Here is a 24,996-nt window from a genome sequence, read left to right on the forward strand (position 1 = left end):
AACTGTACACAGTACTTTGGTCCTGTTAGAAATCTTTGCTGTAGCATCCAAAAACTATGTATGAAAAACCTATGCTGTGATATGATTGGACAGTTTAATAACACTGGTTTACAGTGTATCTGGGGTTTGAGTAAAAGTATATGGCAGTTATTTATGCATGTTTACTGATTACTAAATCGAAGTCCGTTTGTTTCTATCACGTAAAGATTTCTCACAATTCATTAACAAAATATTACCTAGGTATTATACGCAAATGATAACTATAGTTTCTGCAATGGTTTACAAGTTTTATACCCCTATATTCGTAATCAGTATCAAATATTTGGCTCAAATACAACAGATTTTTTTTTTTTTTTTTTTATGTGAACCCCAAACATGAGAGGTATTAGAACCTATAGTACTTAGTACCGTGCTTGGGTTTGAGGTTAAGAAGACGACAGAAGATATTTGTTGACATTGGACTTGAAATTCTGTAGATTGTAATTTTCAGGAAATACGTATGAAGGAAGGTTGTTCCAGAAACGGCAGTTGAATGAATAAATGAGGAAGATGAAAAGTTGGTTCTGTGGGTTTGAAGTTGGACAGTAAATGGATGTTGGCTAGTGGCGGCACGTGTTCAGACTGTTTTGAAAGAGAGAGCAGGAATTATAGAAGCCAATTCAGAAAAACAGTGCCCATGGAAGTATCTGTAGAAGAGGCATGCAGCAGAAACAGTGCATCTATGAGAAAGCGAGTGGAGAGACTCTGTTAGAGATGAATCATTAATTAACCTAACTGCCCTCTTCTGAATAGAATCAAGAAGCCTGAGAGAGGTTTTGGGGGCACCACCCCAGATGTGGGAACAATATTGTGCATGTTTAACCTGTAACTACACACACACACACACACACAGCAAGGTAGTCGACCTTGACCCAGGAAGGTAGACGGCCCCCACCCCGCCTTCCGGCCCATCTGTGATTCCCAGAATTTTATTTTCCGAGTGGAGTCTGGGAGACTCCTGTGTGTAGTTATGGGTTAAACTTGTCTGAGTATGCACACTTGTTTGTACAGTCCACTCAACCACAGAGTTGTGAGCTCTCATTGTGTGTTAGTTTTCTTTTAGTATGGCAACCAGAAAGCGTATAAACAGTCCCAACGTATTTTGTTACATATGTGGTTGTTTTGCTCCTGTAAAGAAGAGGCGAAATATTACCGATTTTGTAAAAAAATCGTATTATGCATACTTTGACATAAAACTAGGCGATCAGGATAAATCGTGGGCACCACATGTGTCAAACATCTTAGAAAATGGATGTCAAGGGAAAAAGGTGTGCTTGCCATTTACTATTCCCGTGGTGTGGTGCAAGCCAATAAGCCATGCTGAACGTTATTTTTGTGTATGTGACGTTAAAGGTTACAATTCAAAAAATAAAAAAGACATCAAATATCCAGATCTACCGTCAGAAATAAGACCAGTTCCACACAGACCTGATCTGCCTGTAAAACCTCCACCAGAAACTTTGGAGTCCACATCTTCTTCCACCGTAGCAGAAGCTAAAGAGGTTAGTGAAGAGGAATGTTATCAACCAGAAAATATTTTAACGGCACAGCAATTCACGCAAGTCGAACTGAACGATTTAGTAAGGGACTTAGGTCTTCCAAAGTATGCTACCGAAATTCTGGGATCCAGACTTCAAGCGAAGAACTTACTTGCTCAAGGTACATTTTCCTGGTACAGAAATCACAAAAGGGAGTTTATACAGTATTTTTCACAAGAAGGTCTTCTCGTATATTGCAGTGATATCGCTGGTTTAATAAATGCCTTAGGAGCTCCATCATATGTTCCTAGTAAATGGAGACTATTTATAGACTCTCCTAAGACTACTTTAAAAGGTGTTCTCTTGTATAATGGAGATAAGTACACATCTGTGCCAGTTGCTCATTCAGTCTACTTAAAAGAAACTTATGACAATATAAAGTTGCTTCTGGAGAAAATCAAACATCAAGATCACGAATGGCAACTATGTGGAGACTTAAAAGTGTTATGTATGTTGTTGGGGCAACAGGGTGGGTACACTAAAATGCCATGCTTTATTTGTGAATGGGATAGGAGAGCTAAAGCGCTGCATTGGACAAAGAAGCAATGGCCTCGGAGGCACAATCTTACACCACAGTCAAAAAATATTGTGCACGAAAATTTGGTGAAGCCAGTTTTACCTCCACTACATATCAAGTTAGGCATAATGAAGCAATTTGTTAGAGCATTTAATAAGGATGGCTACTGCTTTAAGTACCTTTGCAGTAAATTTCCCAGTTTATCTGATACAAAACTTAAGGAGGGTATCTTCATTGGTTCCCAAATTAGAAAATTGGTTTTAGATGGTCAGTTTGAAACTACTATGACATTGAAAGGGAAGCTAGCCTGAATTGCTTTTAAAAGTGTAATGGAAAACTTTCTAGGAAATCATACATCAAAGGATTATGAGAAAATTGTTCAAAATATGCTCAAAAAGCTTTGCAATTTAGGTTGCAATATGAGCATCAAAATTTACTTTTTGCATGCCCATCTTGATTTTTTCCCCAAATATCTTGCACAGATGAGCGAAGAACAAGGGGAGAGATTCCATCAGGACTTAAAGGAAATGGAGTAAAGGTACCAGGGAAGGTGGAATACAAGCATGATGGCCGACTACTGCTGGTGTTTAAAAAGAGAGAAACCTGGCACTGTACATAAAAGAAAAACAATTAAACGTTCTTTTCAAACAAAGAGACGAAGGTCTGATTAATGAAAGTTTCAGAATTTTGATTAATACTTTAGTATTTACGTATTTTTTGATAGATGAAAATGTAATGCTATCAGTTTGTCATTACTAAATACAATAAAGTTATATACTTTCGTAAAAAACAATACTTTTTATTTCTTAAATTGTGATGTATCTGAATGTGATAGAAAAAAATCTAAGTCATATTTGAAATCACAGCAACATATTTCGGCAGTAAGACCTATTGAAATTCAAACCCCAGTGAACAAACTTAAATTTGTAAACTATTGTAATTTATTAAATTCTATGAAAATTAAAAGCTTTCAAATTTCTTTACACGATTAACTTTAATAATATATGTAAAATTAATTATACATTATAAATTACACACAGCATAAATTATGCAATTATAAATTGTATTACAACAATAAATTATGAAACCCATGCACGGTACTATAGGTTCTAATATCTCTTGTGCTTGGGGTTTTCATTAAAAAAAATTAATTAACATGGTATCAAAGCAACACAAATCAAAAACGTCCACAAGATGGGAAATTATAGGATCTCTTCCCAAGTTATACATTCCTAACAAACTTCATGCAAACAAAAAACCTCCATGAGATATCCAGCATAAGGCTGTCACAAATAAACAATTTTTAAATAGTTATTTTTCTCCTGATAAAATAAAAATGGAGAAAGACTGCTATATTGAAATACATTATGAGGCCAAATGCTTCACTTAAGGATTTCAAAACTGAGAAGCTCTTTTGAGTTCCCATTGCTAATTATTAAAAGTGTAATAAAAACTTCCTATGCCATAAATTAATTATAGTGAAGATCACAAAAATACATAACTTAATTTTAAAACAACTGCACATATTACATGTTAATGTTTTCACCTCAAAGTTGCAGATCGGAAATAATTTTTATTACTATGTTGTGAAATCTCCATTCCACACATCAGTATTCAAGATAAAAAAAAAAAAAAAAAAAAGTCGGCAGCCAGCACACTACTGAAATGAGCTGGCTACCTTACCAGATGCTGGTTTATTTTACTTTTATTGTATTTTAAAAAATAAAATAATGGTATGAACTGTAGGATTAGAAAAAAAAAAGATGCCATTACCAAATTTTTTCAAGAACTCCCAGAATTTTCTTGTAAACTCTCTATCAGTTCATAAAGCACTTGAGGAGAAACACTACTGTAAGCCTATGTTAAAGAAGCAGATTATCCTAGAAATTTGTGTTTTGTCTTTATTTAACTAAGCAAAAGATCATAATAATAAGGCTTGTGGCAGAGAAGAAATATGTATGGGTTGCATATAATTTATCAGGTGACACAGAAGCCTGTGGTAGATATAAACTAGTCTTCGACCAAGTCACAAAGGAGGTTAGTCAAGCAAAGGCTGATTACATGAAATATTTGGCAAAGAACACAAAGAAAAACAACAAAGACTTCTTCACTTATGTAAACTCTAGAAGAAAGTGGATGAATTAGATTCTTTTAGCCAGCAAGTATTGGTTGACACTGACAGTTTGAGAAAATTCAAAGGTAAATTGCATACTTATCTATGTGAGGATGGAAGCATATAATTTCTGTTTTCTTATCTGCTTAGTTGTTTTTTTTTTTTTTGCCAGTGCAGAAAAAGCCTGTGGCTTCCTTGAATTATATGCCAAATACTATTACTATTGCTATTAGATTGGTCCACTTGATATCAATGGTTCAACTGTTGATGATCCTGCTCAGATAGCTGACAAAGTGAATGAGTATTTTGCATCTACATTCACATATGAGGAATTCTGTAAGGGCGGGGAGGACAGGAGTTTACTAAACTCTAACAGGGCTAATGATTGGCTAAATGATTTATAATAACTGAGAGCAAAGTTGGGGAGAAATTATTCAAGTTAAACATAAAAAAGACACCTGGGGGTGTCTTTTTTATGTTTAACTTGAATAATTTCTTAACTTGGATGGAATCTATTCAGTGAATATTGAATGAGGCAGCGAGGGAAGTAATCAAACCCTTAGCCATAATTATGAGAGCTTCCTTGGTCTCAGGGATGTCTCCATGGACTGCAGGTGTGCAAATGTATCCCCAATTCAAAGGGGATTCAAAGGAAGGGTGACAAAAATAATCATAGACCTGTTAGTTTCACTTCTGTTCAGAGGAAAACAATGGAGTCACTGATTTTTTTTTTTTTTTTTATGTAAACCCCAAACACGAGAGGTATTAGAACCTATAGTACTTAGTACCGTGCTTAAGTTGGAGGTTGAGAAGACGAAAGAAGATATTTGTTGACATTGGACTTGAACTTCTGTAAACTGTAATTTTCAGGAAATACGTATGAAGGAAGGTTGTTCCAGAAAACGGCAGTTGAATGATTAAACGAGGAAGATGAAAAGTTGGTTCTGTGAGTTTGAAGTTGGACAGTAAATGGATGTTGGCTGGTGGCGGTACGTGTTTGGACTGTTTTGAAAGAGAGAGCAGGAATTATAGAAGCCAATTCAAAAGAACAGTGCCCATGGAAGTATCTGTAGAAGAGGCATGCAGTAGAAACAGTACGTCTATGAGACACCGAGTTGAGAGACTCTGTTAGAGATGAATCATTAATAGACCTAACTGCCCTCTTCTGAATGGAATCGAGAAGCCTCAGAAAGGTTTTGGGGGCACCACCCCAGATGTGGGAACAATATTCCATGGCAGGGCGGATTTGCGATTTATACAGAGTGAGCAGCTGTTTGGAAGAAAAGTAACGCAGAGAGCAAAAAAGAAAACCAAGTTTTTTAGATGCAGCGGAAGCAATATTTGTAATGTGCTTGTGCCAAAAGAGATTAGAAGTCAGGGTAATCCCCAAAAGAGATATATCATTTTGCCTAGAAATCAGAGTGTCACTAAAGATAAGGATAGGATTAGGATACTATGGATAGGATTTCCAGTCAATGGAAGAAGGTCATTAATATACAAGAGGAAAAGAGTGGGAGAAAGAACTGAACCTTGGGGGACACCGGCATTAGTGGAGAAGTTAGAAGACAGAGAGCCATCTACCATCACCCTCAGTGACCGATCAGAGAGAAAACTGGATAACCAATTACTAAAAACATTTGGCAAATCATAAGATGGAAGCTTGTTTAGAAGACCTTTATGCCAAATACGATCAAAAGCCTTCGAGATGTCAAGAGCAACTATTTGTGTTTCACCAAACCTTTCCTTTGAATTAGTCCATAAATGGGTAACATAAGCCAGAATATCACCAGTGGATCGACACTGACGGAATCCATACTGACGATCATTGATCCGACGGAAGGTTTCTAGGTAATTTAAGAGTTGGCAGTTAATTGATTTCTCCATTACTTTAGAAAGAGTAGAAGTAATTGCAATGGGATGATAATTGGATGGGAGGGATTTGTCACCCTTTTTAGGAACTGGATGGATTTGAGCAAATTTCCAAGCAGAAGGAAAAACACATTTGGAATAAGAAAGTGAAAAAAAAAAAAAAAATGCGGCAAAGAATAGGAGTAAGTTCAGGAGCACAGGTTTTGAGAACAAGTGGAGAAATACCATCGGGACCTGGAACTTTCTTTGAATCAAGATTCGTCAAAATCCTTCTGACATCCTTTTGACGGAAGACCACAGGAGGCATTGAATGGAGCGTGTTGGGAATGGTGGGAGGTGTTTTACCAAGATCATTAATACATGAGTTGGAAGAAAAATGGAATGCTAGCAGGTCAGCTTTATCCTTGGCTGAAGTGAAAACAGAACCATCTGGTTTGGACAGAGGTGGGAGCAGAGTTGGGCAAAAGTTGCGGCCAACAGCTTTGGCAAGAGACCAGAATGCTCGGCTACCATCAGGGCAAGAAGCAAGTTTTCTACTCTTAGCCTGTATCAAACTCTACTTTGGACTGATTAAAGATGCACTGCAGGATCATCTGGACAAGGCTGCAGTAATAGTTTAGATAGCATGGGTTTGTTAAGATGAGGTCTTGTCTGACCAATCTGATTGGATACTACAAGGTGGTCACAAAGGAACTGGATGCAAAGAATAATTTTGATATCATATACTTGAATTTCAGGAAAGCTTTTGATACTGTTGCACATGGAAGACTACTGTACAAATTGGAGAGGTATGGCATTAAGGGAAAGTTGCTACAACGGATAAAGGGATAGTTGAGTGGGTAATGACAGAGAGTGGTTTTTTTTTATATTTATTTATTTTTTTTATATAAACCCTAAACACGAGAGGTATTAGAACCTATAGTACTTAGTACCATGCTTGGTACTAAGTACGGAGGTAGGCCTCCGTAGCCGAGTGGGCAGGAGCGGGAGTGCAGTAGCACACGCTCTTTGAGTAGACCGGGGTTCAAGCCCCTGACTGCTGAATACGGTCGATCTGCCAACCCGCACTGGACCAGCGTGGCAGATTATGGTCCATTTCCCTCAATATGAATTGTTGAGGAGGCTTCCATCCTGCAGTGGGTTGATAACGGCTGCACTTTACTTTACTTTTTTTTACCATGCTTGGTTTGGAGATTGAGAAGATGAAGAAGATATTTGTTGACATTGGACTTGAACTTCTGTAGACTTTAATTTTCAGGAAATACATATGAAGGAAGGTTGTCTCAGAAAACAGCAGTTGAATGAATAAACGACGAAGATGAAAAGTTGGTTCTGTGAGTTTGAAGTTGGACAGTAAATGGATGTTGACTGGTGGCAGCATGTGTTCAGACTGTTTCGAAAGAGAGAGCAGGAATTATAGAAGCCAATTCAGAAGAACAGTGCCCACGGAAGTATCTGTAGAAGAGGCATACAGCAGAAACAGTACGTCTATGAGACAGCGAGTGGAAAGACTTTGTTAGAGACGAATCATTAATTAACCTAAATGCCCTCTTCTGAATGGAATCAAGAAGCCTGAGAGAGGTTTTGGGGGCACCACCTCAGATGTGGGAACAATATTCCATGGCTGGACGGATTTGCGATTTATACAGAGTGAGTAGCTGTTTGGAAGAAAAGTAATGCTGGGAGTGAAAGAGAAAACCAAGTTTTTTAGATGCAGAGGAAGCAATATTTGTAATGTGCTTGTGCCAAGAGAGATTAGAAGTCAGAGTAATCCCCAAAAGAGATATATCATTTTGCCTAGAAGTCGGAGTGTCACTAAAGATAAGCATAGGAGCAGAAGAATCCTTTTTGCGAGATATAAGACAAGACTGAGTTTTAGAAGGGTTGAAATCAACTAAGTTGTCTTTGCCCCACTGGAGAATTACCTGAAGATCGGCATTTAAGGAATTGGTAACAGATTTTCGAGAAGTTGAAGCTGATTGAGCAGGACAAGGTTTTTCAAAATGAAAAGTAGAATGCAATGTGCTATCATCGGCAAAACTATGGATAGGATTTCCAGTCAATGGAAGAAGGTCATTAATATACAAGAGGAAAAGGGTGGAAGAAAGAACTGAACCTTGGGGGAAACCAGCATTAGTGGAGAAGTTAGAAGACAGAGAGCCATCTACCATCACCCTCAGTGAGCGATCAGAGAGAAAACTGGATAACCAATTACTAAAAACAGTTGGCAAACCATAAGATGGAAGCTTGTTTAGAAGACCTTTACGCCAAACACGATCGAAAGCCTTTGAGATGTCAAGAGCAACTACTTGTGTTTCATCGAACATTTCCATTGAATTAGTTCATAAATGGGTAACATATGCCAGAATATGACCTGTGGATCGACACTGATGGAATCCATACTGGCGATCGTTGATCAGACGGAAGGTTTCTAGGTAGTGTAAGAGTTGGCAGTTAATTGATTCTTTCATTACTTTAGAAAGAGTAGAAGTAATTGCAATGGGACGATAATTGGATGGGAGGGATTTGTCACCCTTTTTAGGAACTGGCTGGATATGAGCAAATTTCCAAGCATAAGGAAAAACACCTTTGGAATAAGAAAGTGAAAAAAGGCAGCAAAGAATAGGAGTAAGTTCAGGAGCACATGTTTTGAGAACAAGTGGAGAAATACCATCGGGACCTGGAGCTTTCTTAGCATCAAGATTCGTCAAAATCCTTCTGACATCCTTTTGACAGAAGACCACAATAGGCATTGAATGAATGGAGCGTGTTGGGAATGGTGGGAGGTGTTTTACCAAGATCATTAATACATGTGTTGGAAGAAAAATGGGATGCTAGCAGGTCAGTTTTATCCTTGGCTGAAGTGACAATAGAACCATCTGGTTTGGACAGAGGTGGGAGCAGAGATGGGCAAAAGTTGCGGCCAATAGCTTTGGCAAGAGACCAGAATTCTCGGCTACCATTAGGGCAAGAAGCAAGTTTTCTACTCTTAACCTGTTCAAACTCTAGTTTGGACCGATTAATAACTGCTTTACAATTGTTGCGAGCTTTGGTGTAGGCAGAAAATGAAACTGGAGAATTAGAAACAAGCCAATTACGATATGCACCATTTATAATCAATGTACACTGCTCTTTGTGAACTAATGTTATTAGTGGAGTTCCCCAGGGGTCAGTGCTGGGCCCACTGTTGTTTTGTATATTTATCAATGATATTGATGGTTATATTAGGCTTAATGTCCAAGTTTGCAGATGATAAAAAGGTTGGCAGGTTGTTAATGACAGTAAAGACAGCATGCTACTGCAACGTGATCTAAAAAAGCTAGGCAGATGGGCTAAGAAGAGGCAACTGAAGTTTAACAGTGATAAAATGCAAAAGTTACATATGGGTTGCAGTAACCATAGAAAAAGGTATCAGTTGTGTGGTACTGCACTCGGGAAGTGGAGGATGAAAAAAATGGGGGGAGGGGGTAATTGTGCCGTCAGATATGAAGTTCTCTGACAGTGCAGACAGGCTGCCAGGACAGGTCATGTAGTCTTGTCAATGATATATAGGAATTTTTCTAGCAGAAACACAGAGGTGATTATCCCTTTGTATAATGCAATGGTTAGGCCACACTTGAGTACTGCATATAGGTCTGGAGGCTGTAGAGTTGCTGAAACGGGTACAAAGAAGGGCAACACGATTGGTAAGAAGAACAAAGGGGTGCTCTTACCAAGAAAGGCTGAACTGTTGCAAGTTGCAGAGCCTGCAAAACTACGGAGACTCTGTGGAAGTTGTAGAGATGATCTGATTGAGGTGTATAATGCCTTGAGTAGGCTCAATGCTGATGGGATTCTTCCACTTACTTAGGTTACAAACTGGACGGGGCATAGATTCAAATTGAGGAAAGACAGTTATAGAACAGATGTGCGGAAGTTTGCCTTTAGCCAGCAGGTAGTTGATTGCTCGAACAGATCTCCATCTGTTGTTGTGGAAGTTGATAGCTTAAATAAATTTAAGGCTGAACTAGACAAACATTTGGAGTGACTGGATGTGTGAAATGAGAAAGGGTTTTTTTTTGGGCTGATGCTGTATAAGCTTGCTTTCTTGCATCAGATATCTTGACTAATGTTAATGCAGCAATCTTTTAAGAACACAGCAATCTTTTAAACTGCCATGGATCAGGAAATAACCAATTTTTCAATCTTTCAAACTGTCTTAATCAGCATACTCTGCATCATATTAAGTTTTGGATCCACAGGTGCAAGATGTTAGAACATAATTCATAATTTTTTCCTAGAAAGATTTTATTTCACTTAGCTGCCATTATAAAACAAATGGGCATAAGATAAATGAGTTCAAATGGGAACAGAATCAGATAAAAGGAGTATTAGTCCTCGCAAAGTATATCGCTGGACAGAGGAAGAAAAGTTCTACAATCAGATGTAATTTTTATCTCTCTGGGTTTAGGAAATGGCATTTAACAAAAAATGAACATCAAAATATGGAAATTTAGCTGTTAAAGTCCCCCCCCTCCCATTTTGAAAGTAGAAACCTTTATATAATGTAAAAAGGGATGGTTGAGTAGAAGACAGAGTGGTTACTGATGGGAACTGCTCTTCTTGGACTAATGCTATTAGTGGAGTCCCCCCAGAGTTCAGTGCTGGGCCCATTATTGTTATATTTATCAATAATACTGATGAAGGCAAGTCAGTGTCTTTAGTTTACAGATAATACATCTGTAAACTAATCTAAGTGTCTTTAGTTTACAGATAATACAAAGGTTAGCAAGGTGGTGGTTAATGACAGTAATCAGAGTATGTTATTGCATATTGTATATTATCTAAGAGAAAAATATTGGATGAGAAGCAGCAATTGAAGTTTAATATTGACAAATGCAAGGTATACAGATAGCAGCAATCCCCAAAATAACGCATTGACTGTATAACAGTTATCACGGTGGTAATATCACTAGACCTGCACATGAAGTTCTTTAAGCAGTGGGCAGGTTGGAAGGCCAGCTCATAGGGTTTTGTCAATTATATGGAAATTTTGGCAGCAGAGATAAGGATATGATTATCCCACTGAATAAGAAAATGGTTAGGCCACATCTCGAGTACTGCAAAAGGTCTGAATAACTCATTTCTGAAAGGATATGAATCTGTTGGAATATGTGAAGAGAAAGGATATAAAATTAGTGAGAGGATAAAGGATACTCTAATCAAGAAAGTTTTCAGTTCTGCATATAATACCATAGTGAGGAAGCATAAATGTAAACTGAAGGTGGGTTGCAGGATAGATGTGTAGAAATTTGCTTTTGCCCTCAGGTAGTTGATTATTGGAACAAACTTCCATCTGGTGTTGTGTGAGTATATAGTGTGAATAATTTTAAAGAAAACCTAGAAAAATTATTAGAGGGGGTTGGACAAGTGATGTGGGACATGATACATTTTTTTTTTATTGGCTGATGCTGTAAAAGCTTGCTTTCTTGCATGATTTTCCACTATTAATACTATAAATTTGCCATTTGCATCCAAGAACCTTAAATATATGCTCATTAGGTTAGTGAATTATAAATATATATACATCCATGAACCTTAAATATATAACCAGAATTTTTTTATTATTATTTTTTTTAAATAAAAGCTTACTTTCCCTTTCCTTCCATCAGCTTTAAGAAGATTTGCCAACTTCTGGATTATTTCCAATTGTTTAGTTTTATCACTGAAAAATAAAATTAACAAATAAGTAAAAATAATTTGAACTGCCAATTTTAAAGAACAAATAATTACTACATAAATAAGCACATTGAAACCTTAATCCTATAATGATTTCTGCAGTCTTTTACCTGTATAAAATGTACAGGGGTGTCTATAGATTATTTACCTGATTACAAAACTCGATAGACAGCCCTTTGGTAGTATGTAGAATATAAATATGGTAGCCAATTTCATTCCAAGTGTTTTGAAGCATCTCGTGAGAAAATGAAGTCACTGCTAATGTGGTCTTTTAACTCTGTGACATTAACTTTTTTTTTTTTTTTTGCATACACTTTGTCTGTTACACAGCCCCATACAAAGAAATCTGTAGATGTGATATCTGGGGAACGAGAAGGCCATGGAATGGGATCATCCTGGTCAATCCATTGGGTAGGAAATTTTTTATTGATAGAGCACACACACATGGCTGCATATCTTGCAGCTGAGAGCAGCATACAAATTGGGCATATCTAGGTAATTTGCAGAGTTATGGTGTTTTTGTGGAAGAAAAATGACCCAATCGCCTGGATGAAGGATGTGCACCACACATCCTTCATCCTTACCTTGAGACTATCATGCTCATATTCACAAATGAAGTGTGAATTTTCAGATCCCCATGTGCAACTATCATGTCTGTTAACTTTACCAAAATGGAATGTCGCTTATCGGAATGTTGCTTCATCACCAAAAACAAAATTTTCCAAAAAGTGCTCATCTTCATCTATATGGTTCAGAGAATGTGAACAGCAATTCCACTCATGTTTTTTCACAAAGTTTAAATTCCCTGGACAATTTGCACTTTTTAAGCATAATGTTTGAATGACTTGTGAAGCACTCTGTGCAATGTTGCTCATAGTATTTGCAGATGCAGGCTTGCTTGGCAAATAGATTTTTGTAAAACTTCGGGTAAACACTTCCTGAATTTCTGAAACTTTATCTGCAAATACACTAAGCTTACCTGCTCCTTTCTGGTGTGGCACTCTGCCAGTGTATTGAAACTGTTTCAACCATAACCTCATTATTTGTTCCATTAAACATATCCTGAATTTCCAAAACTTTATCTTTATTACTAGGCCTACCTGTTCTTTTCTTGTGCAGCGCTCTATCGATTTCTTAAAACTGTTTCAACCATCACCTCATTAACTGATTCCTTAGGTGGATCTTTCTGGAATTTCTGTTTAAAGCTTCTCTTTATAGCCACTAGAGATTTAGTATCAAACAGCTACAATATATGCACACTGCTTTCTTCTTCACTGTGGCCATTTTCATGCTGTACTGTCACAGCACTTGCTAGGATCAAGGTTGCTAACTGAATGAGAAAAAACTCATTTAGTTGCTTTGATAACTGCAGAAAAACATTTTAATATACCTATTATAATAAAATTTTAATTGTGCTAAGAATTATATACTTAGTAATGACCACTCTTATACCACATGAATATTAAGACAAGTTTATTTAGTTAATAACTAAATTCCTATACATTAAGGTGACATTTCAGGAACCTTGCCAGATCATATACTGGCTGTTGTCAAATGTTAGGTTTGTGAATATAAATATATATTCATTTTTTAAAAGCTTACTTTCTCTTTCCTTCCATCAACTCTAAGAAGATTTGCCAACTTCTGTATAATTTCCAATTGTCCTGTTTGCCCATTGTCTCGATTCCTACTGTGCATTATTCACAGAAAATCAATCAGACCACATATTAAGGTTTTCATTCTGCACACTACATCATCAGACCATATATTGTATCAACAAGAAAGGGACTGACAACAGCCAATATATGGTCTGATGATGGGCACTGGCAAGGTTCTTGAAATGTCGCTTTAATGTACAGGAATTTAATTTTTAACCGAATAAACTATCTTAATATTCACGTGGTATAAAAGTGATAATTACTAAGAGTACAATCTATGGAAAATAGGCTTGCATTATCAGAAAGGCTTGCATTATCAGGGTGCTTGCAAGTGATTGACACATCTTTAATTAATCTTTAAGCACCAAGTCATTTTGAAAGCTACTTCACCCCTATATGGCCTAGGTTATTTTTTCCCCCAAAAGTTAACTTTTCTGAAACCATAAGAAAATGCTACAAAAATGTATGATTTTATGTATGATACATAAGTGGAACATATTTTAACTTCCAAAATTTTTTTGAAAAATATTTTTCAGAATTACTTTGTATATCTCTTGTCACAATCTCATAAAAATGTGCAGATTTCCATAGCCAATTATTTGACCAGCATTCTTTCAAAGACGGTTTCTTATTTTGCACCATAAGCAAAACAATAACCTAACACATTTCTGTAACCTCTATATCAAAAATATTTAAAAAAAAAAAAAAATTTGGAAATTATCCTAACAAATGTAAAATTTCAATTATAATTTGAAAGAATTTGATATCAGGCCTCTTCCACCTGGGTGGGAGCACAATGATCATAATCACTGTGCTACCCAAAAGGTGCAAAGTTCTGAGACTAAGGTGGCCAAATGTTCCTTAAGTGATAGTAAATGATATGGTCTTCATGGAATGTGTTACAAAGAAGCTGAGTTACTGGTTAAATAAAGTGCAGATAAGCTCTTCATTTAACCAGTTCTTCTAAGAATATGAATGTTGTAGATTTGTGCTATGTATACAAATCAGCTTGAAAGGTATTTTTAGTATACACTTATTTACTTCTGAAATCGAAATGAGAATTATTAATTTCTTAGAGCCATTATTTTACTAATAAGATGAAATTTCATGAAGAGACTGAGGTTTTTGCCTATTCAGAAGGTTCTGTAATATACAGATGCTTCAAAAATGTTTTTTGTTTTTCTATTGCCAGTATTAATAGACTCTTTTCAAGACACCAATTATCCGCATCAGTACATAAAATTAATGTTTTGTGAAGTCCTTTTTTAATTCTTTGATACCATTGTATTTACTTTTGCTGCATAAAATAATTCCACACAACATTTAGCCAGTCTTCCATAAGCTCTGCCGACATCCATCCATTTTTTTGTGCACACACAATAACATCTTTGGGGAAAATTTCATTCTTCGGAATGGTTTTTCTATTTAAAATTAAATATGGTGGCAACTTTTGACCATCAGCGGTGATGCATAGCATCACAGTGATATGCTGTTTTTTGTAGCTCGTGCTTATAATCTTGATTTCTTTAGCACCTTTAGCGTTGACTGTGTAATTTCGAGGCATATCAAAGAAGACTGGGGTTTCATCAGCATTTCCAATTTGACTAAACTCAGTTTCTTTTTTTTCTTAATTTCATCACCCATTGCTAAAAGTTAATCAGCTTCTTTTGAAAGTCTGCAGAAATTTTTGGACAGATAGATGTTCAGTGCCTTAACGGTAATCCACTATGACGCATGGGTCCGTCGCACCAGACATGACTGCCTTTAAAAATTATTTTCTCTATTCCGAGGGACTTGGCAATTTCTCCAGCTTTCAACTGCATGGTTTGTCGAGTGATGGGTAATCCTTTTGCATGTGTCTCCATTACAAAATGTATCAGAGCTTCATCGACTTGTGGAAATCTTCCATTCTAAGGCCCTGTAAAGTACTCGGTTGTTGCTTTGCACAAAAATATGGAATTGCGATCATTTCTCCAATGACAAACATTTACTTTACTAATGTCAAAATGTCAACCCGCAGCTCTATTTCCATGTTCTTTTGCAAAAACAATAACTTTTCGTTTCAATGCGGCTTCGTAGTGCAATCGTTTTGACATTTTAATGTGCAGTAAGGGATCAGAATTAATGAAATACAGTAACTCCACTTTTTTTTTTTTTTTTTTTTATGTAAACCCCAAACACGAGAGGTATTAGAATCTATAGTACTCAGTATCGTGCTTGGGTTGGAGATTGAGAAGACGAAAGAAGATATTTGTTGACATTAGACTTCAACTTCTGTAGACTATAATTTTCAGGAAATACGTACGAAGGAAGGTTGTTCCAGAAAACAGCAGTTGAATGAATAAACGAGGAGAATGAAAAGTTGATTCTGTGAGTTTGAAGTTGGACAGTAAATGGATGTTGGCTGGTGGCGGCATGTTCGGATTGTTTTGAGAGAGAGAGCGGGAATTACAGAAGCCAATTCAGAAGAACAGTGCCCATGGAAGTATCTGTAGAAAAGGCATGCAGCAGAAACAGTACATCTATGAGACACCGAGTGGAGGGACTTTGTTACAGATGAATCATTAATTAACCTAACTGCCTTCTTCTGAATGGAATCAAGAAGCCTGAGGGAGGTTTTGGGGGCACCACCCCAGATGTGGGAACAATATTCCATAGCAGGGCAGATTTGCAATTTGTACAGAGTTAACAGCTGTTTGGAAGAAAAGTAATGCCAAGAGCGAAAGAGAAAACCAAGTTTTTTAGATGCAGAGGAAGCAATATTTGTAATGTGCTTGTGCCAAGAGAGATTAGAAGTCAGGTAATCCCCAAAAGAGAGATATCATTTTGCCTAGAAATCGGAGTGTCACAAAAGATAAGCATAGGAGCAGAAGAATCCTTTTTGCAAGAGATAAGACAAGACTGAGTTTTATAAGGGCTGAAATCAACTAAGCTGTCTTTGCCCCACTGGAGAATTACCTGAAGATCACCATTTTAGGAATTCGTAGCAGATTTTCGAGAAGTTGAAGCTGATTGAGCAGGAAAAGGTTTCTCAAAATGGAAAGTGGAATGCAATGCGCTCTCATCGGCAAAACTATGGATAGGATTTCCAATCCATGGAAGGTCATTAATATACAAGAGGAAAAGAGTGGGGGAAAGAACTGAATCTTGGGGGACACCGGCATTAGTGGAGAAGTTAGAAGACAGAGAGCCATCTACCATCACCCTCAGTGAGCAATCAGAGAGAAAACTGGATAACCAATTACTAAAAACAGTTGGCAAATAAGATGGAAGCTTGTTTAGAAGACCTTTATGCCAAACGCGATCGAAAGCCTTCGAGATGTCAAGAGCAACTACTTGTGTTTCACCGAACCTTTCCATTGAATTAGTCCATAAATGGGTAACATAGGCCAGAATATCACCAGTGGATCGACACTGACGGAATCCATACTGGCGATCGTTGATCAGACGGAAGGTTTCTAGGTAGTGTAAGAGTTGGCGGTTAATTGATTTTTCCATTACTTTAGAAAGAGTAGAAGTAATTGCAATGGGGTGATAATTGGATGGGAGGGATTTGTCACCCTTTTTTTTAGGAATTGGCTGGATATGAGCAAATTTCCAAGCATAAGGAAAACACCTTTGGAATAAGAAAGTGAAAAAAGGCGGCAAAGAATAGGAGTAAGTTCAGAAGTACAGATTTTGAGAACAAGTGGAGAAATACCATCGGGACCTGGAGCTTTCTTAGCATCAAGATTCGTCAAAATCCTTCTGACATCCTTTTGACGGAAGACCACAGGAGACATTATATGGAGCGTGTTGGGAATGGTGGGAGGTGTTTTACCAAGATCATTAATACATGAGTTGGAAGAAAAATGGGATGCTAGCAAGTCAGCTTTATCCTTGGCTGAAGTGACAACAGAACTATCTGGTTTGGACAGAGGTGGGAGCAGAGATGGGCAAAAGTTGCGGTCAATAGCTTTGGCAAGAGACCAGAATGCTCGGCTATCATTAGGGTAAGAGGCAAGTTTTCTACTCCTAGCCTGTTCAAACTCTAGTTTGCACTGATTAATAACTGCTTTACAATTGTTGCAAGCTTTGGTGTAGGCAGAAAATAAAACTGGAGAATTAGAAACAAGCCAATTATGATATGCAACATTCTTCTCTTGAACAGCCTTAGCACATTTATTGGAAAACCAAGGTTTAGATAAAGGACGAGATTTTAAAGTGGAATGTGGGAAAAAGGATTCCATTCCTGCAAGAATAATTTCACTGACACGATTTGAACAAACATTGACATCAGAAGTTTTGAAACAGTAATCCAACTAAGGAAAAGAAGAAAAGAAGTCTTGCAGGTCATCCCATTTTGCATTCATAATGCCAAACAATACGAGGTTGGGAATAGCCATGAGATAAAGGCTCCATTTGAGAAGAGACAATCAGCAAGTTGTGATCTGAGGTGCCTAAAGAACCACTCACTTCGACCGTGTACTTAGAAGGGTTGTTTGTGAGAAAAAGATCAAGTGTGTTGACTGCATGGTTTGGATTGTCCAGTATCCTTGTAGGTAAATGAACGATCTGTGCAAGGTCATTAGTAATTGCAAAAGCCTCAGCATCTCGACCAGATGGGTCGGTGTGACTAGAAAACGGAAGCCAGTAAGAGTTGTGAACAATAAAATTACCTCACTGTTAGGAAAGTTGGACTGGAGAAAGTCAAGTTGCAAAGAGAGGAAGCCAAAAAGCTCCAAGTGATTAGTGGAGTTGGGAGAACGGTAGAGACAACCGATGAATTTGACACAATGAGGTAGATAGATTTTAAGCCAGAGGAGATTCCAAATTACGAAGTCTCTGACAGACAATATCGGAACAGACATATGCATAAGTACCACCTTTGAGGCGAAAGGAATCATACAGCGAATAATTTGGGCAATTGAGATGAGCAGTGGTTGAATCAACTGATAACTAATTCTGTCAGAAAAAATACATGGGTTTGGCAGACTGCAAATGGAAATGGACATTGCTGAAATTAGAATTGAGACCACATATATTTGTGAAATGAACTAGGAAGTTCTTACCCAAATTATTGCCACTCCAAGAGGACTTGTGCAAGCTGACTTGAAAATTGCCAAAAGTAGAGTGCTTACTTCATTCTCAATACATATTTCGGGTGAGCACGAATGTAAGATGTTATTTAAAGATGTAATTTTTATGTTATACTCACTTTCAATAATATCTGTATTGTTTTTAACTTCTGGAGGTAAGGTAAGCAAACTTAAAAATTGCTAGAAGTAGAGCACTTACTTCATTCTCAATGTGTGTTACGGGTGATAGCGAACATAAGACATTATTTAAAGATGTAATGTATATGTTATAATCACTTTCAATAATATCTGTATTTTAACTTCTAGAGGTAAGGAAATAACAAACAGGGCCCCCCACAAGTAATTCCTGAACAGGGCCCCACAAATATTGGAGCCGGTCCTGGTCACTGCAAAAGTTTTATTATAAAAGTTTATAAAAGTTATAATAAAAGTTTTGAAACTACTGAATTTTCTAATCATCACAGGGTTGAGTTCATCCCTTGCCAACCACAGGATATATGCCTAAGGTCCCATAAAAATGGGAGTTAAAGAAAAACAATAAATATGCCAATAAAATATACAGAAAAAAAAAATACATAGTAAACTTCATTTTCCATTAAAACAACATAATAAGAATGATAGAGGTGATTATACAATAAGAAAAAAAAGATAACAAGATGATGGAACAAAATACACACGCACACAAAAAATGTGTAATGTCCCTTCATTACATATGAAAATATACAGCAATCTTCAAAGCATAACAAAAACAAGTAGTCCAAAATATGTCCAAGAAAAACAAATGTAGTCAAAAACACAAAAATTTACAGAGAGCAGTGACAACATGTCCACACAATACAGAATATATGGTACTGACGAGTCTATCATTGAGAGGGTAGTCTGCATTAAATCTCAAACTGTCTTCCCCAAAAGCTCAGCATGCCATGACTTTTATCTACAAGATCAAGAAACACTCAATTAAGATCAATGCCAATTATTCTTTAGATGTGCTGCAAATATTACTGCTTCACTTGAAGTGCAAATCAAGTGATAACTTTGGGTACAATTGGACTATAGCATAAACAAATCCTTCATACTGCACTATCCACTATACCCAACCCTCATGATCCCTGGGAAGCACGAGCAAAAAAAAAAAAAAAAAAAATGCAGACTGTTGTAAAATTTTTATATCATAATGTAAAACTGCATTATCTCAAATACAGACTAAAATTTTTATATCATAACGTAAAACTACATTATCTCAAATCCACAGTACAAAAAAAATTTTTCTTTTCACTTTCATTGAATGAATCACCACTCCATTATTTCATTGTGCCACAGTGAGATAATGAGTCATCATTCAGCAGTATAATTAAAATAATACATAGAAACTTATGTGTGGCATCCACTCTAGCTGTTGGTAACTGCTGTAAAGCAAGCACAGTTCTCACTCCCAACAACAGTGATATGCAACTTGCAAAATAGTTGCCAGCAGAAAATATGACCAAGCTGCTGAGTGAAGATGCTTATACACACCTGTCTACAGATATATGCAAAATGAAGAAGCATCTGAATTTTTCAAGTTTCAATATTTTGCAGTTGTAGGGAATAATAGATCAGTGCACCCATATTTCACATAACTACCTACTGCAACACAAAAGCATTGAACAAGACTTACAGCCAAAACTTTTTTTTTTTTTTTTTTTAATGGAGCAGCATCATTGTAATGGTGCTGTAATGGATGTTACAGTGCATAACAACCATTGTAATGGATGTTACAATGCAGAGCAGCATAAATTGTAATGGATGTTACTGTTCTTTCCAAATAGGAAAAACAGTAACATCCATTACAATTTAATCTAACAATATTCACATAAGAGACAACAGGGACTTTTCAAAAATATCCGTTGTTTATTAATCATTAATTCATAATTAAAAATCTGAATGTTTTCATCTAAATATACTCCAAACTTATTTGAGATTTTTTGGAAGTGAAAAACTGTTTACTTGAAATTATAAATGCAAAGAACCTGTCAGGTGCCACACAACTACTTGCTTCCCCCATTACACTTAACACATTATTTTCATTTTTGTCTCATGTACAACACATTGCATTCATGTGCATTTTGAAATTGCACATTGGCTGACTTTTGGCAGAAGCATCTGTTACAGGAAGCAGTAGATTTACATTTAATTATTGTATAAAAGTTTATTTTGTCTGGATTATTATTATTATTGATCTGAAATAGTTTCTTGCTTTTATTATTATAATTTGTCTGTTTATTCCATTATTTATTTGATAAAACAAATTAATGAGTGTGCAAATTTTGCACTCTTAATGGTTCTCTAAACAATGAAAATAGAAGAACTTGTTAGTTTCATGTTTATATTTTAATAAATATAACTTTGGTTTTTCAGTTTCAACAGAATATTTTTTAATAACATGTTATTTTTTTTTAAATGCTGTGTTTTTTAAACACAGCATTTAAAAAATTACACAAAATAAGTGAAGCAACCATTAAAAATGAAGAAATATTGATATATACCACAAGCAGAATTTAAAAAACCAAAAACTTTTTCCAGAAAAAAAAAGACAAAGTGGAGTACCTGTCAGGTTCCATATGGTTATTTTTGTAACAAACTACGGCACAACTGATGAGTGTTAAAGCTTAGTGGGAATACAGAAAACACTCTGAGTTGCCCAATCAATAACCAGTCACAATTTCTGTAAAATTGTGACTGGTAATGGTTAACTGATTAACATATTAATATGTTTAACAATAGTAGTTCAGTTCATATTTAAATATAATAATTAGTGATAGTAGTAATAACCTCTTACTCTTTAAGAAGTTCAACAAGTTTCTCATATACTTCAATTTGCTCTTCTTTATGATCTTCTATGCAGCACTTCTCATAAAAGTTACCAAGTCCCTGGGGGAAAAAATTCAGCAGGAAACAATTCAGAAAAAATCTAAATGAATATGTTTTTAACCTTTATCAAAAAAATTTTTTTTTAAATTTAAATGAAATTTTTTTCATACCGTCAGTGTTTTGTACCCTTTCATGTGTACTGAAATTATGAGAGGTAATTCTTTGTATGGTGCCAAGGGACATCACACGATGACAGCATATCTTTATTTTGGCATTATTTGTAACATAAACATATCCTTCATTCTGTAACCATAACGAATATGAACAGTATAGTTGCACCTACAACATTCCATAACTTGGCCCATTGTGCAAGTCATATGTATTTTTTGCTGAAAACTATCTTGCCATGTGCTTTTGCTGGATGAACAAATTACATAATTACAATTATGTGATAAAGTTACGAAATAACAGAAGTGGGTATAATGTTAATGCAGAATAAGTTAGTGTCCTTGCACTGTTTGACCTGATTAATACTAATAGAAGAATAGCACTAAAATATATAGAGCACAAGGAATTTGAAGTGATGAGAAATGGAACAATCTATATATAAAAGAATAGTTTGCTTTCCACAAGGCAGGGCTAACTGCTATTGCATCATACTAAAACAAAGTTATTGATAGATCTGTCTAAAAGACGCTTTTACAAACTCTTAATTTTTTACAGTCTTTAAATTTTTCTATTTATAAAAGAATATTTACAGTGCTTTTAATTTTTAGTTTAGTGCTTTTAATTTTTAGAATTCTACATGTCTCAAGGCAACGATTCAATTTTTTCATAACTTTCTTCAACAATTAACAATGTTGTTAATAATGGCAGTAAAAGAAAAGAGAAAGTTCGTATCAAAAAGGCTGAGAAGAAAAGAAAAGACCTTGAATATGAAGTAGCACTTAAAAATCCTGATATTGAAGAAAACAAAGTGATTATTGAAAAATATGAAAATAATAAGAAAAAACAATAATAATGTGAAAAAAACAATTAAGAAAGGACAGATACGAAAAATGAAAGCCTACTTTTATATCACAAGACTGCGTGCAGTGGAAATAAGGAAGAAATGTTTGGTTTGTGAACACGTCACATGTGACAGAGCTTTTGAATATATGCTTTTGATCCAGCTCTGTCACAGGTGACAGAGCTGGATCAAAAGAATATATTCCACGGATTCACATGTATTCAAACGAAGGGGAATATAACTTCATTTTTCAATGAACACAGTTTCCTGTGAAATTGGCTTTTAGTATGACAATAAACCACATTATCTAAGGTTGGTTGACTTAACATCACCATGTTTTTAGCATGGACAATTGAAGGCAGCTAGAAATCTCTTTGTGTTAACTGAAAAAGAATCAAAAATGCTGAAGAATGGGGTGTGGGGTTTAAAAAAAAATTAAAATATAAAAATGTATAATTCAGGTTTGTGTGACACAAGGCAGAAGGGAGCGAAGCGACTTTGTGACTTGTTATATAAATAATAATTAATAAAAGACCATTTCTAATTTGATGTATTGATGATCTTTCTGAAAACAAGTTTTGGATAAGTAATTTCTGCAACCCATGAGAAAAAGCAACTTCAGAAGTAACTATACCTCCAATGAACATGTATCGAAAGATGTTAATACTGAGGCGAATTATACTACACTGTAACTCATTAAGAAAAACAAGGTATTTACTATAATGATACAAGGATTTTCTAAATAATGAGCATTTCATTCGTTGACATAACTGTCTAAATGAAAATAAGCTTAATCAAGAAACCACCCTATGCTTAAAATGTACAGCACATTTTCAAGAATGCAGGAAATCTCATTGCAAGATACTAAACATTGCAAGATATTTCATCTCATTTCAGCTAAAGGTCAATATAACTGTTTCTGGGAATGAGAAAGTGGATGAAGCCATTTTTCTGACTCCATCCACTATATTGGTGTGCAAATAAATGGAAGCTCAGCATGTCTTCTCCAATCAAGAGAAGACATGCTGATTACCTGACCTTATGTACAGGCTTAACAATCAGGGCATTTCTTGAGGGTTTTCAGCTTTATTTCTGAGGTCTTCAAATATTGCCAATGCCTTTGCTGTTATCGTAAGCAAACTTGTTCCTGATCTCTTCTTTGTTTGATCTTCTATCCAAACAGATAAAAGACGTTCCATCTCTTCCAGTTCTTTGTGTCTTGATCTAACTGATTTTGTTACACTTTGTGTTGTTCCTGCTATGAAAGTTGCTTTTATTTTTTCTGCATTCTTTCTAATTGTCCTCAGCATTCCCTCATTTAGGCCTGTAGCATGCACAATATCGCATGTTCTTTCATTCTGGTCAAAGCGTTTCACAATTTCATATTTTTCTTCTATCGATATTGCTTTTCTTTTTCTCTCTGAAGTATTTTCACCAGAACGCTTCCTTTTCACACTTTTTTTCAAGTATTTTATTCATTTTTTTGAGAACAGAGCACAATTATAAAATGAATAAAAATGAGGAAGCAAGCTTGATATACATAAACGCACAGCAAACAAGTAGCAACTGAATAAATGATGCAATGCCCGTGTACAAACTGAAAAAAAAAATGCAGTAAAGGCGGAAACACACTATTTTCACATATTACATGCTTCTGTTTTACTAAAGCACATTTCTGGAGGTCACTACCATAAAACAATAAAAACAATTTGCAGTTTCCGGTTTATTGGTGGTTCCTGCTAGTGGAGTCTGTTATAAATGGGTAGTAAAAGTCGATCTAATTACATTTGCGATAATACCGATAGCTGGAATTCCTGGATTTTTATGTTATTATGTTAAATGTGTTTCATAACAACAGATGGAAGTTTGTTCCAGCAATCAATTACCTGCCAGCTAAATGCAAATTTCTGCACATCGATTCTATAACTATCTTTCCTCAATTTGAATTTATGCCACTCTCAGGTTTGTAATCTGAGCAACAAGAAGAATCCCATCAGAATTGAGCCTGCTCAACCCATTCAAGGCCTTATACACCTCAATCAGATCGCCTCACACGTGCCTAGTCTCCAGACCCCACAATTTGCAAAACTTAAGCCTTTCTTGGTAAGACCACACTTTCATTGTCCTCACCAATCTTGTTGCCAGTACTTATGGCGTGGCCTGACCATTGCCTTATACAAAGGGATATCACCTACTTTTCCCTGCAAGCAAAATTCCTGAACATCATTAACAATACCCCATTACCTGATCTGGTAGCCTATCAGCACTACTACTCAGAAAATTTCATATCTGACTGACCCTGCCAACCTTTCTATCATCTGCACACTTCAACATTAAGCCTGATATACATTCATCAATATCATTGATAAATATACAAAACAACAGTGGACCCAACATTGAACCCTGGGGGACTCCACTAATAACATTAGTCCATGAAGAGCATCATCCATTGATTATCATCTTCTGTCTTCTCCCACTCAACCACCCTTTTATCCATTGTAGCAACTTACCTTTAACATCATACTGCTCCAATCTGTACAGTAGTCTTCCATGCACAACAGTGTCAAAAGCTTTCCTGAAATCCAAGTATATGATATCAAAATTATT

At 36.0% G+C, this 24,996-nt stretch overlaps 1 protein-coding gene across 2 annotated transcripts in view; it reads right to left on the bottom strand.

Moving 5' to 3' along the window:
- LOC150087035 (tetratricopeptide repeat protein 37) overlaps positions 1–24,996 on the bottom strand; it is a 702,248-nt gene that overhangs the window by 648,186 nt on the left and 29,066 nt on the right. For both annotated transcript variants that reach the window (XM_090371768.1, XM_090371767.1), the window contains exons 3-4: positions 21,349–21,440; positions 11,708–11,780 (exon numbers count right to left, since the gene is read on the bottom strand). In XM_090371768.1, the coding sequence (XP_090227894.1) occupies positions 11,708–11,780; positions 21,349–21,440 (165 nt within the window). The remainder of the gene's footprint in view (positions 1–11,707; positions 11,781–21,348; positions 21,441–24,996) is intronic.

The sequence above is a fragment of the Mastigoproctus giganteus genome, chromosome 4 (assembly GCF_048544385.1).
Source record: "Mastigoproctus giganteus isolate SK-2022 chromosome 4, ASM4854438v1, whole genome shotgun sequence".
Lineage (NCBI taxonomy): Eukaryota > Metazoa > Arthropoda > Arachnida > Uropygi > Thelyphonidae > Mastigoproctus > Mastigoproctus giganteus.